At 45.2% G+C, this 19,747-nt stretch overlaps 1 protein-coding gene across 1 annotated transcript in view; it reads left to right on the top strand.

Moving 5' to 3' along the window:
* The window catches only part of LOC138282978 (fucolectin-like), a 78,097-nt gene that overhangs the window by 41,088 nt on the left and 17,262 nt on the right, over positions 1–19,747 (top strand). Inside the window, exon 3 of the mRNA XM_069221068.1 lies at positions 10,227–10,509. Within this exon, the coding sequence (XP_069077169.1) occupies positions 10,227–10,509 (283 nt within the window). The remainder of the gene's footprint in view (positions 1–10,226; positions 10,510–19,747) is intronic.

Here is a 19,747-nt window from a genome sequence, read left to right as displayed (position 1 = left end):
GAGGTAGGAGAAGGATCTGCCAAAAGAGAATTTGTGCCGGGCGCGGGGGATGGAGCCGAGGGTGAGGTTGGCTGAGCGGAGTTGACGGGTGGGGGTGTAGAAGCTGAGTCTGTTGTTCAGGTAGGCTGGTCCGGTGTTGTGGAGTGCTTTGTGTGCGTAGATGAGGAGTTTGAAGGTGATCCTCTTGTCGTCGGGGAGCCAGTGTAGGTCTCTCAGGTGGAGGGTGATGTGTGCTGCGGCGGGGGATGTTGAGGATGAGTCGGGCGGAGGCGTTTTGGATGAGTTGGAGGCGTTGCAGGTGTTTGGACGGGATGCCTGCGTAGAGTACATTGCCGTAGTCAAGCCTGCTGCTGACGAGGGCCTGAGTTACTGTTTTTCTTGTTTTGGTTGGGATCCATTTGTAGATTCTGCAAAGCATGTGTTGGGTGTTGTAGCAGGAGGAGGAGATGGCGTTGACTTGTTTAGACATGGAGAGGGATGAGTCGAGGATGAAGCTGAGGTTTCGTGCGTGGTCGGTTGGTATCGGGGGGGGTACCCAGCGAGGCTGGCCACCACGAGTCGTCCCAGGCAGAGGGGCTGGGCCCACGGATGAGAAGCTCTGTTTTGTCCGAGTTCAGTTTCAATCAGCTGCTTCTCATCCAGTCAGTGACGGCCTTAATGCCCTCGTGGAGGTTGGTTTTGGCAGTGTGTGGGTCCTTGGTGAGGGAGAGGATGAGTTGGGTATCGTCGGCGTAGGAGATGATGTTGAGGTTGTGTTGACGGGCCACTTGTGCGAGGGGGGCCATGTAGATGTTGAACAGCGTTGGACTGAGGGATGAGCCCTGTGGTATGCCGCAGATGATGTTGGTGGCTACGGATTGGAATGGGGAGGCAGACTCTCTGGGTTCTTCCGGAGAGGAATGATGTGGTCCAGTTGAGGGCTTGTTCTTGGATCCCTACTTCGTGGAGGCGGTTTTTCAGAGTGTGATGGAAGACTGTGTCGAATGCGGCTGACAGGTCTAGAAGGATGAGGGCTGATGTTTCTCCATTGTCGAGATGGCTTCTGATGTCATCTGTAGTGGCGAGGAGGGCGGTCTCGGTGTTATGGTTTCGCCTGAAGCCGGACTGGGAGGAGTCGAGGATATTGTTGTCTTCGAGGTATCGGGTGAGTTGTGTGTTGACGACTTTTTCAATGACTTTTGCCGGGAATGGGAGCAGGGAGATGGGCCGGAAGTTCTTCAGGTCTTTGGGGTCCGCCTTTGGTTTTGTGAGTAGGGCGTTGATTTCGGCGTGTTTCCAGCTTTCCGGGAATCTTGGAAGGAGATGTTGATGACCTTCCGTAGGTGTGGTGCGATGGCTGTGTCTGCTTTGTTGAATATGTGGTGCGGACAGGGATCTGATGGTGATTCGGAGTGGATGGAGTTCATGGTCTTGTGAGTTTCGTTGTCATTGATGCTGGTCCAGGTGGTCAGACGGTTGGTGCGGGTGGAGTTTGTGGGGGGGCGGGACAGGCGTGTTAGAGATGGTGGAGGTGTTGAAGCTGTTGTGGATGTCAGCGATCTTTCGGTGGAAGGTGGTGGCTAGAGCGTCGCACAGTTCTTGGGAGGGGGGATGACGTTGACGGTGGAGCTGGGGCTGGAGAGCTCCTTCACAATGTTGAAAAGTTCTTTGCAGTCGTGGTCATTGTTCTCCAGGCAAGTTTTGAAGGAGGATCTTTTTGCTAGCCTGAGGAGTTGGTGATGGCTGCGTGTGGCGTCCTTCATAGCTGTGTGGTTGTTGGGTGTGCGTTTGTGGAGCCATTTCTTCTTGAGTTTCACGGCAGTTGCGTTTTGAGGCTTGGAGGTCGTTGGAAAACCAGGTAGCTTTTATGTTGGTTTGGTTGTTGGAGGGTTTCTTGAGTGGTGCAAGGCGGTTGGCGCAGTCGTTGATCCATAGCCTGAGGTTGTGGGAGGCGATGTCAGGGTTGGTGGGTTCGGTGGGTGGTTTCAGGGCTTGGGCGTTGGTCAACTGTTCTTCGGTGACTTTGCTCCAGCTTCGTCGGGGTGGTTGCTCGGTGAGGTGGTGTTTGGTTTGTTTCTTGAAGGTGAAATGGATGCAGTGGTGGTCGGTCCAGTAGAGTTCGGTGGTGTGATTGAAGATGACGTGGTCACTTGTAGAGAAGATGGGGTCTAGAGTGTGACCGGCTGTGTTGGTGGGTGCGTTGACAAGCTGTCTGAGGCTGAGGTTGGCGAGGTTGTTGATCAGGGTGGTGGAGTTGATGTTGTTATTGTTTTCGAGGTGAAAGTTCAGGTCCCCGAGGAGGACGTAGTCCTTGGAGGCGAGTGCGTGGGTGCTGGCAAGGTTGGCGATGGCATTGCTGAACAATGCCCTGGGTCCAGGCGGTCTATAGATGAGTGTTCCTCTGAGGGTAGTGTTGGGGTCGGTGTGGATTTGAAAGTGAAGAAGTTCGTCGGAGCTGAGGGAGTCGACCAGGTGGGTCTTGACTTCAAGGGTGGCCCTGTGGACGATGGCTATACCTCCTCAGGTTCTGTTGGTGCGGTCTCTGCAGGAGATCTTGTACCCGTCTGGAATGGCTATGGCGATGTCAGGTGCTGAAGAGTCGTTCCACCAGGTTTCGGTTAGGAAGGCTACGTCTGGGGTGGTGGAGTTGAGCAGGTCCCGGAGCTCGATGGCGTGCTTGCGTGCGGAGCGAGTGTTAAGGAGTATGCAGCCGAGGTAGTTGGTCTTGGTCCTGGGAGGTTTATGGGTTCTGACGCAGGTGAAGCTGCAATTGTGGCAGGAAAAGGGTCTGTGTGTGTTTTTCGGAGTGGCCTGGAAGCAGGTGGTGTCTCGGCCGGCGTGGAGTGCGAGGAGGGTGCTGGCATCGTAACGGAGGCTGGTGAAGTGGCTGTTGCAGGGTCCAGGGGTTCTGGCACTCGGTGCGGTCCAGGCGCGGACAGGTGCAGACGGGCTTGCCTCTGGCATGCTTCCGGCGCGCCAACGGCGCACCCGCTGCGCGCGACCGCCATTAAGAAGGGAGAGGGGAGGGAAGAGCAGCTGGGAGGCAGTAGGCATGGGCGAATGGGGGAGCGGGGGTGGGGGCAGCGGGAGAGAGCGGGGAAAAAAGGCGCAGAACTTAGGAAAGTAAAAAAGGGCGAAAAAGGCCCGAAAGTTAAAAGGTGAAAAGACAAAGAGTGAAAAAAGTGGAGAAAAGGCAGACAAAGAGTGAAAAAAGCCAAGAAAAGGCAAACAATGAGTGAAAAAAGCTGAGAAAAGGTAGAAAGCAAAGAAAAGGGAAACAAGCAGAAAGGATTGCAAAAATGCCAGAGAGAACACTCTAGCGTATTAGGTCCAGGATGGCCTCGATCCCTAGAAGCAGCAAGGGCGGGGAGGAGGAGACACGGACACAGCTTGTGGTGCTGTGTGCGCAGGGAGTGTTTTACCTGGCCAAATAGGTAAACAAAGCAATGATTTGTTACAAACTGTCTTTATTCTAAAATAGGGCTAAACTTCTGAGATAAAGGGCAACATGTTATCATGTTATGTGTCCAGAAACCTGGATTGCTAGTCTTGGACATTAATTTGACAAAACTTGAAATCTAAGCCAATTGTCCCATTCATTAGCAAAAGTTGTTGTCAAACCTAAAATGTTTCAATATATGTAAGTAACTTAAAAAAATTAAAATGTTTCTTTTCAGCTAAATACATTTATTTGAAAGTATGTCACAAAATGTAACATTTTTGGGTAACTTTTAATTATCCTTTAATTAGTCCAAATATTTATATAACAGAACATTGCAATTTATATTTATTTGGGAACTACGATTAAAAACCTAGGTTTGGAGAAAAACACAGAAAACAAATGATGGAAGAATGGCTACGCCACCCCAATCTAATGCTCACTCAAGTCCTATTATGTTATGTTTGAAACTATGGAGGGCAAATCATTATATACAGTGCACATCTGTATCCAGCTCACCATCTCTCACCTACCATTTAATTACTACTGGTGTTCTATTGCTAAATATTAGTACTATGGATGCCCTGCTATCTATCCAACCAACCAGGTGATAGTAAAATAGGAAAAGTACAACTAAATATCTCTTTTATGTTTAAATACATTTATATTGATATTGAAGTTTACAGAAAAAGAAACATACTTGTCAAAAGTAAATATTACTATTTCATATAAAATAATGTGAATACATTTGATATATGAAGTGAACAGCCAGATAATGGGTTTAATGCTAATTGTTCATTGAAGAATAATGTCAACTTCACAATTTGCTTTTCAAAATTGCCTGAAGTAATGCAAAGTAGCTCTGTGAGATACTGTTCTTCAAGGCAGCACACCATTGGTGAGACCTGGGCATTATTTTGGCACCGCCCAAGGGTTTTAATGGAAATTCCTATCTACCAACATTTGAAGACAGGGATTTTCACTAAAATAGTAGGCCCCTTTTGGCAGATTCAACAGTGGAGCAATTTCTAGAGGAAAGAGCAACAGCCTCATATCTTAATAGATGCACTGCAGTTTTCTCCTTTTCTTTGACAAAACACAGCTCATTAACTATATAGGTAGTAAATCTGGTACTAGAATACCTACAAGATCAGTTCAGAGAATCAAACTTTGAGCTTAAGGGTATATGTGAGAGCTTCAAAGTCCATACAAGTGAACTTAAGGCAAAAAACAATGGTCTGAGAATCAAGGTAAAGTGTAAGAGAGAATGTGAAACAGATGCAGTACATCATAGGGGCTGTTCCTAGAGGGGACATAGTAGCAAAAACTAGACCAAAAGTGTCTGTGATTACATTGTCTGGCACCGTCATAAAAAACATTCTTCAAAAGAAAGATTTTGAATGCATAAGGGTGGTCCTGCAGAAGGATGCAGGAGGCCACTGCAAGAAATTACCTAAGTGGCTACAAAAAACCACATACATTTAAAATGAGAATTGCTTACTAACCAGGTGTCAAGGAAACACAATGAAGCACAATCAAATCAGCAAGATAGGTAATAGAAGACCGCAGTGATCCTCACTATCTGATCACTCATCTAAAACACACCAGCTACAAAAAGTTTAAAATAAATGGAATTATTAGTGAGACTACCTAGACCAAACACAATGATAGTTCTCCCTAGCCTTCTACAAAAGCAAGACCGCAGATCCCCCTACAAACAGTGCATCACAAGGATCTGAAGGAAAATATATACTCATTGCCTACTGTCTTGAAATCCACATGCATAATCTATATTACAACATGAACCTCAATCAAAAAGGGATGATAATATTTTTTAGAATACTGGAGGGCACTCTTTTGGACAAAGACCCTGTGAATTCAACTAGTGAAACACAGACTCCACAAGGTGTGTACCTCAACGATTCATCTAAATGTAACATAGGATACTCAAAAATGTAAGTGTAATGGTCTCCTCCCCAAGCAAGGAAAACAAAGTGAGAAGAAATACAGCTTTGTCCTAACATATCAACAGAAATTAAATGGCATGCCAGGGAAACTTTCACAACCACACAAGCAAAATAATATTGTGATCCACCCAAACCCCAACACAGTCACAGGACAGGGACAACAATTAGTGGAGAATACCTCTGTGCAGTGTCCAGATTTAAACTGTGTTTTGTAGAAGCCACCTAGTTCAATAGGTATAGGACTACCATGTACCATATGCAACATGAGTATTATCAGCAATAACAGTACAACGTGCTTAAGAATATTCTCTTTGTGAAATAAATTTAGCAATTTATGTGCCAATAAAACAAGCCCCAAATTACATGAGGCACCCTAACTCTTCTTTTGTCTCTTGCAGTTCAATCAAGACAGTACCCCTATATGTTTACAATCATTAACTATTCAACACCAAGTTCCATATAAATTTGCTGCTCCTTTTTCTCAATGTACTGTTGCCAACTGATTTGCTCCCTTGGCTGAACTTCATGTTGTTGCGTGACTTGATGGTATGTTATCTGTGGAGCTTTTATCCTGTTTGGAGCTTACTGAAGGATTTTTACCTGCCAATCTATCCCAGCTGATAGTGAATGAATGCTTTAATACCACTGAAAACGATAATGAGGAGGCTTTAGTGGTATTTGCTTCACTTGTATTGCACATAAGTGGTAATGTGGCCTCTTGGAATATTGCTGGGTTAAGTGCAAAGTTAAATAATCCCCACTGGGTACAACGGATCAGAGGGTATGACCTGATTTGTTTCCAAGAGACATGGGCGTTGTGTCCTGTTCATATCAATGGCTATACTTTCTATCATACCCCAGCCATTGATTCAAACTCCAGTAGAACAAGAGTGTGGGGGCTCCTTACCTTAGTGGCAGTTGCTTTTGAGGGTAAAATTACTTTGACTTCTTTGTATTCACCACACTGTCAAGTGCTTTGGTTTGTTGATTAATTTTCATGATAATAACTGTGCCACTTTGGGACGCATTTTTGACCAATGTGATGAGAAATGCTGCAAAGTGCGGCCTGCCGCAGTCTTGGTCTCAGTCGGTCATTGTTGCAATCTTTCATAAGTAATAAGTGAGATAATGACTAACCCAGGTGCTACCACCAGATCTCACTTATTGACTCAACTGCAAAAGTCTGGTAGAGACCTTTTAGATCTGCTGGAAAAATGGACTGCGGTAGAAAGTATTCTGTCTGACTTGCAGTACAGCTTTTGTCCCAGGTTCAGCACAGCTGAGCAATCACTTAACCTGTACATTCTGATTAAATCTATGCTTGGCATTCATGGACCTCAGGTCCGCATTTCACCTTACTAACTGGTCAATACTCTGAGGTAGCCTGAATGAATTGGGAACTGATATGCACATTTAGGCTTTTTAAGATAGTTTCATGTCAATGTCCCTGCTAGTGTGAGATATGGTCCAAATGGGGAAACCATGTGCCTATCATGTTGGATAGGGAAACACAACAGGGCTGCATGCTCACCCCTTTTCACTTTACTTTATATATCAATGGGGTGAAATATCTGTTAGAGCCTGGTTCTAATGTCCCAGCTGGATTTGGCTAGGAACCAAACTAAACCCTGTATAATGGAATATGGTCCCTTGCAAGCAAACTTGACATTCTGAACAGTTAAAGCCTCCTGGATTGGGGCAACCTCCTCTTTACCATACTTGGCGGTCCTGTTTGATAATGTCATCAGCTGGTAACCCTTAGGAATTACAAAGAATATTGACATGCACTGCTTATGACTTCACATATTACATCACTCATTAAATGTTCTAGGACATAATTGTTGACTGATGACATCTGAAATTACAACACTATCGATAGCAGGGGCATGAGTTAATTAATTTCTTTAGTCAAGTATAACTAGTGAACTTCAGTGTTGTTTTAGTTTAAAATGTTATGTTTTAGCTGACATTTTTATCTAACTAGACTGTCACTTTAACTTTTGTTCAGTATAAGAAAGGTAACTGTAACTCATTAGAGATTGGATTTTTTAAGGAAAATTAGCCTTTTCCACATGACAACACAATTCGGTAGCAGAGGCAAGCACATGAATTGAGAAAAAGGAAATATAGAAACAGGATGGACAGGAGTGAAAGGAAGGGGCTATACAAAGACATAGTGGGAGGGGATCCTGATTAGGAAAACAAAATTAAGGAGAAACCATTGATCCTTACCATCTCATTCATCCAACTGACATCAAATCAAGCAAGATTATTGAATTATGGATTGAGCTTCTGCCTTTCACTACATTTGACTTTACACATCTGCGAATTGACACCTACATCTTCACTAGGAAATCAAAACGAAAGAAACGTTTCTCAATAGGATCAAAAAGAAAGAAAACAACAATCAAGCCAGAATAGAGGCCCTCATTACAACATTGGCAGTAAATCCTGCTTACTGCCATGCAGAAGACCGGCAACACACCGCTGTGGAATTCTGCCACAGCTATTATGACCCACAGCTCGGAATCCGCCAAAATCTAGACACCCAAACAAGTCCGCCACACCAAAGGTCAGAGATAAACAGGCGATAACAAAACTGACACCATCATGCCAACAGGATTACGCCCACACTATCACGACCCACGAATCCACGCGGCGGTCTTTCAACCGCGGTATTCCATTGGCGGTACACACCGCCGCGCTCAAAATACACACACATTTACAAAACACTACCACATTGGACAATTCCAAATACACACACCTGATACACATACACACACCACTCCCACATACCCAATACAATATAAAACACCCGCCCACATCACCCACAAACCCTTACTACCAGAAATTTTGACGAAGGCCAGAGAGACAGCACAGCAAAAACAACACCAGCAAACAGAGGCACACAACACTATCACACATACACATCTACACACAAAACACCACACACCCCTAAACATCACCCTGCACATCACAACACACACCACCTCACACATCACCCACACCACCCATGGCACCGCAAAGACACCCCAGGTTTTCTGAGGAGGAGCTCAGGGTCATGGTGGAGGAAATCATCCGGGTAGAGCCACAGCTATTCGTATCACAGGTGCAGCACACCAACATAGCTAGGAAGATGAAGCTATGGCGCAGAATTGTGGAGAGGGTCAACGCAGTGGGACAGCACCCAAGAACACGGGATGACATCAGGAAGAGGTGGAACGACCTACAGGGGAAGGTCTTTGCGGGGCCATGGGATGGTGTGGGTGATGTGTGGGATGGTGTGTGTTGTGATGTGTGGGGTGATATTTAGAGGTGTGTTGTGTGAGGTGTTGTGTGAGGTGCTTGGATGTTGTGTGAGTGATGGTGTAGGGTGCCTGTGGATGCTAGTGTTATTTCTGGTGGTGTCTCTCTCTGGCCTTCTGTCGCAATTGTTGACGTAAGGGTTTGTGGGTGTTGGCGTGACGGTGGAGGTTTTGTTATCGCCAGTTTATCACTGACCTTTGGTGTGGCGGGCTTGTGTGGGTGTCTGGATTTTGGCGGATTCCGAGCTGTGGGTCATAATGACAGTGGCGGAATTCCGCGGCCTCGGCGGTGTGTTGGCGGTCTTCTGCACGGCAGGAAGCGGCTTTTACCGACAATGTTGTAATGACCCCCTTTGTTATATATACCTTGTCTGCCTCAACGTACTTGCACTCTTTACTTTAGATTAGGATGTCATTATTGAGAATCTAGACAATCCTATAAAATACCAGTGAACACATATTCTAAAAGTAGTGAGGTATTAGGACTAAATGAGTCAATCCATGATAAGTAACAATCATGAGATTTTTATATAAGTTGTATTATTTACAATACTGTTTAAAGCATGTCATGCATGCTTACTAGGTGCCAAATTTAGTGAACTACTTGTGGTTTTGGAAACGATTGTGCCACCATTGATGAATTTGAGAGAGGGAGAAGGAATGGAAATTTGTTTAACCAAGGCATCCACATTGATGTTAGGCAAAGCACATTCCAAGCTCCATCAACATGAATGGGAAAATGCTAATACTCAAAGCAATTTAAAAGTCTGTACTCTTTTACATACCATTACATAGATTTGTTGATTAGACTCAAAACATAAAAAATGGAAATATTCATGGATTATTCATAGACAATTAATACAAACAAAAAGGGCTGCACCCTATGTGCACTTTTAGGAATAAAGAGTTGATTCACAAAGGCATGCAGGAATACTCTTTGAACACTATTTCCCATTCTCATAAATACTTTTGTGGATTGGTTTCAAAGTGTATTGATCATAATAAAGGCAGTGCTGTGTCAGCTAGAATAATTGGATTATTATGTCAGCAAATTATGACCCAGTTCCTCTTGTGCTCTAGCAGCACTGAAATCGTAGTCAACAGTGACAGCCATCAGTTTGGAACCATAACTGCCCTGTGGCCCATGTATACAGTACCTCTTCCAAAACACTAAGAGCACTGGGAGAAGTTTCTTTCTACCCCTTCCTGTTCCCTTAACTTTAAATATTTTTGTACTAGACATGAGTCCAACGTACATCCAAGTGCTGGCTGTCTATGCAAGATGAAGTTGAACCTTTGATTTGACCTGCATCTTTGTGGGAATTCATGGGCTATTGAACATGTATGTTTTCCTAGGTCAACTAGAATCTCTTTATCTTGCATCAACTGTGGCACAAGTCACATAATTGTATGGTTGTATAATATTTCTCATTCTTTTCCCAGAACATTTAATTAAGTTTTCCTAGAACTTGTGGATGTGGTTTGCATGGAGGACTGTGTTTGTGTCAAAGTACTTGATTCCCATCACTCTTTCAGGAAAGAACCTAGCACGGAAAGGGAGCACCAGTCAAAGTTCAAGGCATGCTGGCTATCTATGGGCTACAGCTTCACGTGCCATCGATGGAGAGATTGATGGAGACTTTCATAAATCCTCCTGTAGCCACACACAGCTTCAGATGTCCCCCTGGTGGATGGTGGATCTGAAGCAGTCCCGAAGAATAGGGTCCATTATAGTATACGGCAGGAAGGACTGCTGCCAAACCCGACTGATTGGAGCTGAGGTTCGTGTTGGAAACACTCTTGGACACCACAATCCTGTGTAAGTCATTATAACAGTTTTCTGCAGTTTTATTAGTTTCCACAATTGCACATTTACCTACATTGCAATAGATATTTGCATTTGATCTACAACCTTTCTTTAAATGAATGTGGTGTAACAGCCTCAAATAGTAATTTCACCTGTTTTGCATGTTCTATTCACTTTGCTCATAGGTGAGCATGGACAGCTACCTCTAGTTAAAACCTGGTGCAGACTGTTCATCTAAGCACAGCACTAATTTAAAGTCCTATCCATTGCTAATTGCTAATTCTAAAAATGACATTGTGCACCCTCATAAACCTTCAGCTGCATCTGCAAGAGCCATGATGCTAGATCACCTGTACAATTGCAAAGTAACCTTCATCTGGCTCACACACAGAAATATGTATGGTGCAAGATTTGCAGAACAAGATCACAGGAATACAATTGATCCTAGGGAAACGACCATGTGAAATCAAACTTCACTTCTCTCCACTGGTTCCTGGTGGAGCTGAAGAACTTATTTCAAATATCCTTGACCTGCATCAGGCTTTTAGAAGCAAAGGGTATACTTGCAAAAGTGAGCAGGCCATTACAATCCTGTCAGGACCTTATAATTGGCCATCTCACACCTGATCGGTCACTGACTTCACAAGCGAACCTTGCATTTCAGAATATCCCATAGCTTGGGAGGTATTTTTCTCCAGACAGAAGTAAGAAAGGAACCTAACTGCACTTCAGGAAGCACCTTAAAATGCAACCACACAGATTTGCTTTTCAACATGAAACTTTCCGCTAAAGGTTAGCAAATGTGGATAACATAGGCTTGGGACACTTTACTAAATCAAGGGGCACATTTATCAATATTTCATGCAGTACAGTGAGTCACCTTCCTTTGCTATGTGAAAGGGAATGGGCAGAAATGTGCTGTATTTAACATAAAACGGCACATTCCTTTCTTTTCCTTTTCCAGCACCTATTGGTTGCCTAGTTCTAATGTAGGCACCATTGCGCTGTGGTGCAATGGTGCCTACGTTGCAGACAGGATTGTTTTTGTGCAAGAAGAAGCCATCTAGGGAGGGTGAGGGAGGCACAGGTAGCATGTCTATTAGGTATGTGAATGTAGTGTACTCCAAAATTTTAAATATGGAACACATGTGATCAAGGAAGAGGAAGTTAAAATAAAAATAATCCACATTATAGACGTGGAGTGTTGAACATTTGTCACCTTCCTGTACAAAACACAAAGCTCCGAGGCATTTCCCTCTCTCTATGTGTGTGCTGCAGGATGCTGCACACATAGAAAGAGCCAAATATGAGGAGAAATAAAGATATTTCTCCTTGTTACGCCTCACCTGGGGGGGTGTAGTATGTCAATGCATTTCTGGGTTTACCAGTAGTGGTAAATATTGGAATGCACCAGAATCCATAGGTGGATGCGTGGGAAGGGTGGCATAACTACTTGTTAAATATGCCCCCTCAATTCAGACTTTGGTGCCATCAACAAGAATTGGCCATACATTCACACCCAGTTTCAGCTCAAAGCATGCAAATGACTTCCAATCTGTCCTTCCTGAAAACCCTGAAGAGCTGAGCAGCTGTATTCTACTGTTACTTATTGCATTTTACTGTAGTTGCAGTTATATAACGCTTCTTCCTACTGGCGAGGCACCAAACCATATTTTCTGATGGTAAGCAAGGCCCTATTGTGGGAGTGCAATGAATGGAAGAGTGGCTGCTTCTCATGTAGCCTATGTATTGAATGTGCCCATGTCATGAGTGAGGTCAAGGGCTGTGCTCTTTTCAGTTTTAATTTATTTGTATATTATGTGTATCCTTATCTACATATATATTACTTGTTTACCTTTTTTTGGACAAGTGCCTTGTTGTTCAATTTTTTCCTCCACAGCATATGCTTGAAACATGCAGAAATGCTGTATGGTATGTCCCAGTGCCATTGCACGTGCTTTGTTCTTATTTGCCTTTTCTTTCTTTTATCTCTCTTTCCTCCTTTATTTCTGCACTTATGAACAAGAGTCTCCCCTCTTTGGACAACAACCTATGTATGTATATGACCTATGCCCCACTGCTGCAATGTTGTAACTCAATAAAACAAATGTTTTAAAAAAAAGGGCTGTGCTCTTCACATGCTTTGTCACTGTGGCAATGTACAAGTTGAAGTGAAACGGAATGAGGAATAATATTAGATTCAGGTGTAAGAATTAATGGAAAGTCTGTGAGTGCAGTCTAAACTATATGGGACTTGTTATGGTTTGTGTGTAGGGCAGCGGTTGCTCAAGGCCACAGTGATCATGTAGGCATGCCTCTGCATGGGTGTAGGAGAAAACTGTGTAAAAGACACCTTTATGCATACATGAAAATATTTACCATTTGACAGGGCTTGCTTTAGCGCTGGTGGCACGCTGTGCAACAGTCTTTTTTGGGACACTCCACCCCATGACCACCTCCTCGGATTCCCTCACTACAACCAGGCAAAAGTGCCCCTCATCCCTCCAGAGCTCCTCTCTCATATACATTTCATTTGTTTTAAAGAGCTGGTAAAGGCTGGCTTTACTAATTCACTCAGCTATCCACACAAAATACAGATCTGTTCTTTCCAGCAGGTATGTTAACCCCGTGCGCTACTTTATGGCGAGTCAAAACTGTCATTAGAAAAAAAACTCTGATCTCTCTCTCTAGCAAGAATATTAATCACAAGAGTTATCTTGATGTTTTCATTGTTTCCTGAAGGCCAGAAGCACAAGCAACGTTTCAGCAGGTGCTTTTAGATCGCAAGGTTTGTAAGTTATTGCTGAACACAGCTCCCCCCCTGAGGTCAGCGCCCTCCCAACCAGATCAGCATCCAGTGCGGTTGCACTGGTCGCACTGCCTTAAAGCCCGTCCTGCTATTTGTATTAGTCTGTATTGTAAAGTTTAAGTCAGATGGCTTTTGGGGAATCCGAAGTGCATAGGGATGAACAAAGGTGCTAAATTGCTTTAACTACAGTATATGCTCTATAGCCAAACTAAAGCTGCACAGGAACAATCACTAGGAATGTGCATTATTGAACTTGAATGTCAAAATACTCAATAAAAGGGGTTAAAAAAGTGAATTATGCAGCTATCTTTGGTGGGCGCTCCAAGGAGTCCATTAAGTGAAGGCACGAGGCCACAGACTTGGCATTGTACACACTAGTGTGACCCAATAATGATTACAACAATATAGTTGTACAATTTTATTTGTGCCTTAATATTGCACAGAAAAATATTTATTTTCTTTTATCGCTATGTCATACACCAAAAATACCATCTATCAAAATATCTTTAAAACCTATAGTGTGCAGAAACGTACAAGTGTATGTAATAAAATGCATGTTGGACCTGACCCTCTCTGCAGGGTCCCCCCGCAAAACATTTTTCTCCTACTCTCTACTTTTTTCTGAATTTCTTTTTGTTGCTCTTAGGACTCTATGCATTTTACCACTACTAACCAGTGCTAAAGTGCATGTGCTTACTCCCATAACCATGGTTAAATTGGCTTATACCCAATTGGCATGTTTAATTTGCTTGTAAGTCCTTTGTACCCTGGTATACCACATTCCCAGGGCCTGTAAATTAAATGCCACTACTGGGCCTGGAGCACTTATTGTGCCAACCACCTAAGTAGACCTTTAAAACATATATGTCACCCCTACGTAGACCATAGGTCATGGTGCTGTGTAATTTAAAGGTTGGAAATGTATGTTTAAGTTTTACATTTCCTATCAATGAAAAACTCCCAAATTCATGTTTCTTTACTATGAGGCCCGCCCCTCCTATAGGATAACATTAGGGATTCCTTAGTACATTTAATAAGCTGTAATTCCTAATTGAGAGTAGGTAAATATATTATGTTTCATGCCAATAAACATTTTATGGTAAACCCTCTTTCATGGTAAAGTCAGATTTTTCATTACAATTTTGAAAATGCCACTTTTAGAAAGTTGGCATGTTCCATCCCTTAGCTTTTTTGTACATGCAGCCTATCATGGGTTGCATTACTGGGTGTAGCTGACATATAGAGTTAGTGAATTCCTCCCAGACAGTTACACAATAGAGGGATTAGGTGTGCCTAAATGGGCTATCTACTGGCAAGATGGGTGGGCCGTACTAGAACAGCTCCACTTATGCTTGAATAGCATGTTCTCTGCCTTCACTCAAACAGCTAACAACCCTGCATTGTCACTGCAGCCAGCTTGGAGCTAGGGCAGGGGTGGTCAGGAAATTCTATGCACTTCAAAGAACCTTTCCAGAAGCTTCTCCCACCTTCGAGAAAGAGAGTAGCAGGGTATAAAAATAAGACCTTCAGACCAACTCTTCAATTCACTACTGGACTTGCAAAGGGCTCTCAGAAGGCTGCCTGCTGCTGTGACCTGCTGTGCACCCTGTCAGACTGCTGCTGCACATGGAAGGACTACTTTGCTGCCTGGAGCCTGCATTGAGCCCTCAGAGACCAGTCCTGCTGTTGGGCTCTGCATCTTCATCTGCACCCAGGACTCTCAAAAGTGACTCTAAAGGCTAGCGTACGGGCCTCCTGTTCAGAGCCACAGGGACATAGGAGGCTTCCACCATCTTGAACCAGCACCTTTCATGGTTTTGGGCGGGTCTTGTCAAAAAGACAGCTATGTTAAGGCACAGAAAACAGGAAAGTGAAGACAGAGCAACCTTAGGGGGTCATTCAGACCTTGGTGGACGGCGGAGGCCGTCCGCCAAGGTACCGCCGACAAATGACCGCGCAGCGGTCAAAAGACCGCGGCGGCCATTCTAACATTTCCGCTGGGCCGGCGGGCGCTCTCCAAAAGAGCGCCCGCCGGCCCAGCGGAAATGCCCCTGCAACGAGGACGCCGGCTCAGAATTGAGCCGGCGTAGTTGCAGGGGTGCGACGGGTGCAGTTGCACCCGTTGCGTATTTCAGTGTCTGCAAAGCAGACACTGAAATACTTTGTGGGGCCCTCTTACGGGGGCCCTGGGCACTGCAGGGGCCCCCAGGGGCCCCGCGGCACCCCCTACCGCCATCCTGTTCATGGCGGGTTTCCCGCCATGAACAGGATGGCGGTAGGGGGTGTCTGAATCCCCATGGCGGCGGAGCGCGCTCCGCCGCCATGGAGGATTCAATGGGGCAGCGGTAAACCGGCGGGAGACCGCCGGTTTACCCTTTCTGACCGCGGCTGAACCGCCGCGGTCAGAATGCCCTTGGGAGCACCGCCAGCCTGTTGGCGGTGCTCCCGTGGTCGGTGACCCTGGCGGTCACCGGCCGCCAGGGTCAGAATGACCCCCTTAGTGTGATCAAACAAGGACCGGATCAGTAATGGACAAACACAGTGGGGTTATCACTATGGTTGTACACAGGGTAGGGCTCAGAACTTCCCACAGCAACAGGGAACGTCAATGCCTCTGTGTAGATTACTCTTACAGATGGTCACCCTGCAAGCCCCATAGTAAGGAGGCAGCAGAAGTGATTCTGTCTCTGGACTCTTAGGACACAAACAAGGATTGTACTTACATACACAAGACAAGCCCTTCTGGGTCCAGCTGGAAGCACAGTGGCAATTCCTGGAAAACAGCAATAGCACACTGTGACTGTTAGGCACTAAAGACTACATACAACACTAGACAAAGGATGGGGCTAACATTGCCTCCTGGAAACAAGGAGCCCACCCCAGTACAAAGGAAAATGCTTATACACAGGTGAGGACTGATAGTACACTTACCAGACATGATAACCCAAGAGGAAACGGAAGGAACAAACTAGGAGGCAAAGGCAGGAACAGGGAACAGGCTCAGGCTAAAGCAAAGGCAGGAACAGGACTGAGAAACAGGGAGCATGTTCTGGCTGGAACAAGCAGGAACAGGACTGGGAAACAGAGAGCAGGCTCTGGCTGGAACAAGCAAGAACAGGACTGGGAAACAGAGAGAAGGCTCTGACTGGAACAAGCAAGAACAGGACTGGAACACAGGGAGCTGGAACAAGCAAGAACAGGGCTGGGAACCAGAAAGCAGGTTTAGGCTGAAACAAGATAGGAACGGGAGTGAGAAACAGAGAGCAGGCTCTGGCTGAAACAAACAGGAACAAGGCTAAGAAACAGGGAACAGACTCTGGCTGGAATAAGCAGGAACAGGACTGGGAAATCAGACAGCAGGTTCAGGCTGAAGCAGAACAGGAACAGGACTGGAACACAATCCAACAAGGGGTCTGGAACACAAAGGAATCAAACTCTAATGCACGGGGGGAGCTTCAGGAAATGGCAGCTTACAAGCAGTTCCGGGCAGTAGCAAGCCCAGGGTGGAGTCACATGGCTGGGCTGCACAAGATAGGTCACAGGTGTGTGCAGTTCCAGTCTCTCACAAGTCCTGGAGGAGAGAATCCAGTATAAAGGAACAACCAGACTTTTCCCATAGGTAGCAATGGACAGAAGATTACAGGTCTTACCAACTACCAGGCAGTGCATTATAGGACCTGGAGTCCATGGGAGCAAATGTAATTCTTCTATAGCGTGCCATATCGAAAAGGGAAGCAAACAGGAGTCAGAAAGGGACTCTGGGTGAGTATTAATGATGATTCCCAGGCTACAGATAGTCTGTTTACTGCCCCCCCTAGAGATGGGACGGCAGAGCCGTAACAGCACCTAGACCCAGCCTGAGTGAGTCCTGAACCCCCAAGATGTGTCCCACCAGTTCTGGACCCTTGATTATGGTGCTGAAGATGCCCAGATGGCCAAATTCCAAAACTGAGGGCTTAGACAAAACTTGGCCAAAAAGGGCTCTGAGAACAAGGAGGAGATCAGGACCAACCTGCTTGCTTGTCCGCCTGAGGTGCATTGCTGGTCGAATTGACTTTGCTGCTTCTCCGTCTACGTTATTCTCCAAAGCAGCAAATCCTTTTCAGCGGTCCTTCACTAAAGGGGTATCCAGACTCAAGGAATTATCTTCAGGTACAGCCCTCCGCTTCATTCAGCTGGAGTTTTTTTACTTCCATAAGGGTGACTAAGCATGAATGTAAAAATCTTCACTGATGCTTCGACCCAAGGCCATCCGACGATGAAGTTCCCTTCTTGGACATGTCCTGCAGCCTTGCCCTGATGAGCTCATTGAGAGATTGGGGGCTGCCAAGGTCCTGAGTACTTTTGACCTCACTTCAAGATACTGGCAGATTGCCCTGATTGAGGGGGAGAAAGACAGGTCAGTGTTCTCTATCCCAGAGGGCCACTTCCCATTTAGGGTGATGCCCTTTGGACTCAAGAAAGCCCCTGCCACCTTACAGATGTTAGTGAACCAAGTCCTAGCCAGGATGGAGTCCTTTGGCTTACCCGGATGACATAGCTGTCTACAGAAGCAGCTGGGAGAACAACCTGTTTCACCTACAGGAAGCACTTCAGGCCATGTAATAGACAGGCCTCACTTTCAAGGCCAGCAAGTACCACATAGGGCAGTGTTCTGTGGTGTACCTGGGACACCTCTTGAACAGAGGTAAGGTGCAGCCCCTCCAGGCCAAAATAGACACTATCCTGGCTTGGAAGCACCCAAAAACTCAAAAATAAATGAAGACCTTCCTGGGACTCCTGGATATTACAAGAGGTTTGTTTAGTGATACAGCACCATTGTTGACCCTTTAACTAAGCTGACTTCTAAGAAGCAGCCCAAGAAGGTGATGCGGACAGAAGCCTGCCAGAAAGCCTTTGACACCCTCAAACAAACCACATGTACGAAACCTGTGCTCAGGACCCCTGCCATCTCTCAAGAGTTCATTGTACAGTATGAGGCCTCAGAACATGGCATAGGGGCTGTACTGTCACTCCTAAATGAGGAGTGCCTAGAACAATCTGTAGCCTTCATCCGTAGGATGTTATTCCCTAGTGAACAGAAATGGAGTGCTATTGAAAGAGAAGCCTTTGCTGTAGTCTGGGCACTGAAGAAGTTGAGACCATACTTGTTTGGGACTCACTTCTGGGTTCAGACAGACCACAGACTCCTCAGATGGCTCATGCAAATTAGGGGTGGGAATCCCAAACTGTTTAGGTGGTCCATTGCCCTAAAGGGAATGGAGTTTACAATAGAACACCGGTGTGGGTCAGACCACTCCTCTAGTGATGGTCTGTCCAGGTTATTTTACCTCAGTGATGAGAACTCCCACAAGGTTGTGTAGTTCTCCCTACTTTCAGCTGAGGGGCCATGGATTATACCTGTCAGCCTTATTGTGGTCTTCCCTCAAACATTTTGCCTTCACCCCTCCTATGTTGCTGAATTTGTTTCTGTTGGAGTTAGGGTATGTGCACTTTACCACTGCTAACCTGTGCTAAAGTGCTTGTGATCACTTTCTAAAACATGGTAAAAATGACTCCCATATGACTGTCATATTAAATTTACTTATTAGTCCCTAGTCTCTGTACATTAAATGCTGCTAGGGGTAACCAGTGCTAAAGTGCTTGTGCTCACTTCCTAAAACATGGTAAAAATGGCTCACATATGATTGGTATATTAAATGTACCTATTAGTACTTAGTCGCTGTAAATTAAATGCTACTAGAGGGCCTGCAATACTTATTGTGCCACCCACTTAAGAGGCCTTGCAGCCTGCTAGCTGTTTTGAAATTTCCATTCAACTTGGCATAGTAACCCATTTGCCAATCCTAAACCTCCCTTTTTAATAGATATGTCACCTCTTTGTAGGCCTGAAATAGGTCATAGGGCAGTGTGCATTGTAATTTAAAAGTCAGACATGTATTTGTAAGTTTTACATGGTCTGGTAGTGAAAAAAACCTACATTTGTTTTCCCTGCTATGAGGCCTAACTACCCCATAGGATATAATTATGTTACCTTATTACATTTAATACGTGCTGACCTTCAATTGGGAACAGGTAGGAAAGTCATATTTGGTATCTGAGGAATTGTAATTTGAAAACCTCTTTAATGGTAAAATCAGCTTTTAAGTCACAAGTTTTAAAATGACACTTTTTGGAAGTTAGCCTTTTTGTGCCCTAACCATTTGGTGGCTGCAGGTCACATGACTAGGTGTGGGTGGCAGTTGGTTTTTATAGATTCTTCCCAGGCAGCCACATAATAGAGGGAATAGGTGTGCCTGGGTGGACCATCTCAAGCAAGACAGAGGGAAGGGCTGGGCGCAGCCCCTCTTACACTTCAATAGGCTGTGCTGTACTCTCAAAGAACTTCACACTAGCCTTTTGTGCCTATGCATAGGCTGGATCCAAGGCAGGGAGGCGGGA

This window comes from Pleurodeles waltl, chromosome 2_2, assembly GCF_031143425.1.
Source record: "Pleurodeles waltl isolate 20211129_DDA chromosome 2_2, aPleWal1.hap1.20221129, whole genome shotgun sequence".
NCBI lineage: Eukaryota > Metazoa > Chordata > Amphibia > Caudata > Salamandridae > Pleurodeles > Pleurodeles waltl.
This window is presented reverse-complemented; position numbering and strand designations above follow the sequence as displayed.